At 29.7% G+C, this 3,986-nt stretch overlaps 1 protein-coding gene across 1 annotated transcript in view; it reads right to left on the minus strand.

Annotated features, from left to right (window-relative positions):
* The window catches only part of LOC111615660 (zinc finger protein OZF-like), a 2,731-nt gene extending 1,410 nt beyond the window's left edge, over nucleotides 1-1,321 (minus strand). Inside the window, exon 1 of the mRNA XM_023357093.1 lies at nucleotides 1,318-1,321. Coding sequence (XP_023212861.1) covers nucleotides 1,318-1,321 — 4 coding nt within the window. The remainder of the gene's footprint in view (nucleotides 1-1,317) is intronic.
* Between the last annotated feature and the right edge of the window lie 2,665 nt (nucleotides 1,322-3,986).

Here is a 3,986-nt window from a genome sequence, read left to right on the forward strand (position 1 = left end):
TCCCTGCAAATGCTTTTTCATTGATGGAAACAAATAAAAATCACACAGGGCTAAATCCGGTGGATAGGCGAGGCACACCCCGCCTATTCACCGGACTTAGCTCCGTGTGATTTTTATTTGTTTCCATCAATGAAAAAGCATTTGCAGGGACACCATTTTGTGTCATCAGATGAGGTGAGAGCAGCATTGCAGGAGGCCTTACGGGAGGTTTCAAAAAATGGCTTCCAGAAGTTATACGAATGCTGGCAAGTGTATTGTTGCCCAAGGTGATTACTTTAAAAGTCAATATGCATCGGCAATATAAACTTTTTAAGGTAAGGAATTTTAAGCCAAGTCCCCAAACTTTTGGATCGTACTACATATATAGTTAGTCACTTTAATCCAAAAATCAGTTTGGTTGACAGTCTCACAGCACTTCCAGCTAGAAAATTAAGACTTTATTGCACAAATTGAACGGATTTAATTTTTACAACACAGAGAATTGAGACATACAAGACAATATGAAAGATGACTATATTCAGATAGATATGGAACTTTTCAAAAGTATAATTAAATCTTTAAAAATAATAAAGCTAGTGTCATTGGTGCCACTAGCTTTATTATTTTTAAAGATTTAATTAGCAGCAGCAGAGCTATTTTTAAAGATTTAATTAGCAGCAGCAGAGCTATTTTTAAAGATTTAATTAGCACCAGTAGAGCTAATTAAGCGTGGATCTGATAGATTATTTAGAATTTGCAAAAATTTAATGAACAATGTATAAATGAAGAAGTTAACCGACAAGATTGGAAAGTTGGATATCTGTCACCAATACATAAAAACGGTAAAAAAGAAGAGAGTAAAAATTACAGAGGTATTACTGTTACATGTACAGTACATTCAGCAGGTTATATGGAAAATTATTAAAACATTATCTAGAAGAGTAATACAAAGACACGGAAAATGAGGAACAAGCAGGTTTTAGGAGTGGAAGATCCACACTTGATCATATTTTGTGTTAGACAAATAACTGAGAAAAAAGTTGCTAAAAATCAAACTCCATATTTATTATTTGACTTAGAAAAGACATACGATAGTATACCAATTAAAAAATTATGGCAAGTATTAGATAATACAACAATAAACAGGAAAATAATAGCAAGGTTGAGGCTGAAATTTTAAACGCGAAAACGTGTACATCGGACATTCAGCACCGCCTTCCTGTAAGCCTAGAGTTTGACAATGGCATTTGGAATGTCAAGCATGATTCCACCAATTATCCAAACACCATTGTCAAACTTCTAGGCTTACAGGAAAGTGGCGCTGAACATCTGACGTACACATTTTCACGTTTAAAACTTCGGCCTCAACCTTGCTAATCTATATATATAACCCATTCAACAGGTATCCGTCTGTCCGTCCTGTAACCGTTTGATAACGGACACTAGAGGCGCCCCTATCGTGTGTCATATTTCAAACATTCAAATTAAATTAACAATTTTAATTATTATTTAAATTAACAATATAAATTATTATTATTCATTTGGCCAATAAATTATTATTTGGTCAATATAACAATATAAATAATTCAGTATATTTGTAATAGGAATTTATTATTGTCACGGAATGCCTGTAATGTTCACTAGGAGGCGAATNAATTATTATTATTCATTTGGCCAATAAATTATTATTTGGTCAATATAACAATATAAATAATTCAGTATATTTGTAATAGGAATTTATTATTGTCACGGAATGCATGTAATGTTCACTAGGGGGTGAATAACAAAAAACTGGATAGGTTTGAATCACTACGTAAGACCGTAAGTATTGAAATAGTTAAGGTAATATAAGGTAATATTTTAATATCTATTAACCTATTCAACGGGTAATGGCAATTTGTAAATAACGCCCACTAGGGGGCGTCCCAGGCTACTAGTAAATAATATTAAAAAATTAAAATAGCAACAACATTATCTGAAGGATTTCTGGTCACTAAAGGTTTATGCCAAAGTTGCTGTATTTCCCCAACATTATTTAAAATTTATATTCAAATGGCTATGGAAATATGGAAGAGAAAATGTAGTGGTATGGGTCTAATGGTCAGTGATAATACTGTATATACATTATTATTTGCAGATGATCAATTAGTTATAGCTGATGATTATGATGATTTAACATATATGACAAGAAAGCTGAAAGAAGAATACAATAACTGGGGACTAAATATAAATATGGAGAAAACTAATTATATGGTAATTGGAACTGGAGACATACGTGATTTAGTTTGGGAGGAAAATGAAAAAATTGAATTGATTAAAGAATGTGATGAATTTAAATATTTAGGAACAAAGGTTACTAATGATGGTCAGATGGAAATTGAAATTTGGGACAGAATTGTAAAAGGAAGATCTATGAATGTTAAATGAAATCTTACAAGATAAACAAATCATTAAAACTACAAAAATAAACATATATAAATTGTGATTTCATCAACACTTAACCAAATATTTTTCTCCTTTGAGCCTGTCTTGAACTGACTCAATGCACTCCTCAAACATCTCTGACAAGTTATCCTTCCTTAAAGTCAATTCACCAGGCATGATTTTTTTTGCACGGCATTTCTGTAGGAATACTTTAATTTATTTGTTCTTTAGTTTACGAAGAGATATCAGCACTAATCACAGTAGCATATAAATCTGTTAAAAATGGTAACTTTGATTTATTTCTGTCAGCATTTAAAATTCTTTTCCTACCTTTTCAGTGTAATGATGCCAGATAAAAAGCTTGTGACTGTTTCTCACACAAAATGGTCTTGTTACTGGGTAAATATAGAACCTAATTATATGTGGAAAATATTCACTCAGATTAAGCCACATATGCCCTATATTTAGCTGGTAAGCATGGCTTTGGTTTAACCATAATATAAGCTTAAGGAATCTGTCTACAATGCAAAACACAAATTTTACTAGTAGGCAGAAAACTATAGTAACTGTAATAAAAGTAACTATAAATATGTACTAATAATAATGCAAATTACAATATAAGTAAAAACAGCAAATTGACTGTGAAGTTATAGAGTCACTTTCAATTTCAAATTTAAAATTAGCACAAAAACCATTTATAAAATATTTTCTATATTTTTGATATAATTTATTTCAAAATTATGTTGTTATGGAAAAATGTGAGAAATATGCTCTATCCTTTCAAATAGGCTTTTATATGCTTTTATAACTCCTACTGGTCCTAAAACACCAAAAATTTGTTTTTTATACTTATTACATGAAATATCTTTCAAGAAAAAAAAAATGATTTTACACAAAAATCTGGTTCCTAATAATCAGTAATAAGAAAAACAACTTCTCAACTGCTACATATTTCACATCAACACATTTAAACTGACAGATAATAAAATCATGCAAAATTGATACTATGATGTGAAGACATTATATAATACTTTTGCCTTTTTTAATGCTATAAATAATATAAAATATAATACTAATGAAGATAAATCTAAATAAATCTTTAATATGAAATTCATTTCAGCTAAACATTTTGTAGACACACAAATACATACAGATTTGTGTCACTACAAAATATCAGTTTAAATAGAAACTGATGACGTTCAACAGCACAAAGATTATAAATGACAACTAACTCTATCAATGTTAACAAATATAATAAAACAAAATTAAAACACAAGTTTTACTAATGCTTTCAAAGTTCTCATATCCATCATCCTCAGGAAAGAATTAAAAAATCAGTAGTATATTACAGTAAATAGAATAAATACATAAATGCTTGATTTATGTTATAAGTTACATGTGGATTTCAGTTCGAGCAAACATTCAACTTGTATTGCATTCTATAAACCGACATGCAACACAAATTGATCACTTCTTGAACTTTTAATCCTGATAAAATATATAAATAATCATCATCTTTTGTTAAATATTAGTATAAATAAATATTATTGCCAGTTTCAAACATTTATAAAATTACAGCTGCA

Source organism: Centruroides sculpturatus, unplaced genomic scaffold (assembly GCF_000671375.1).
Source record: "Centruroides sculpturatus isolate CEXI.00-Female unplaced genomic scaffold, Cexi_2.0 scaffold2506, whole genome shotgun sequence".
In the NCBI taxonomy this organism is placed as follows: Eukaryota; Metazoa; Arthropoda; class Arachnida; order Scorpiones; family Buthidae; genus Centruroides; species Centruroides sculpturatus.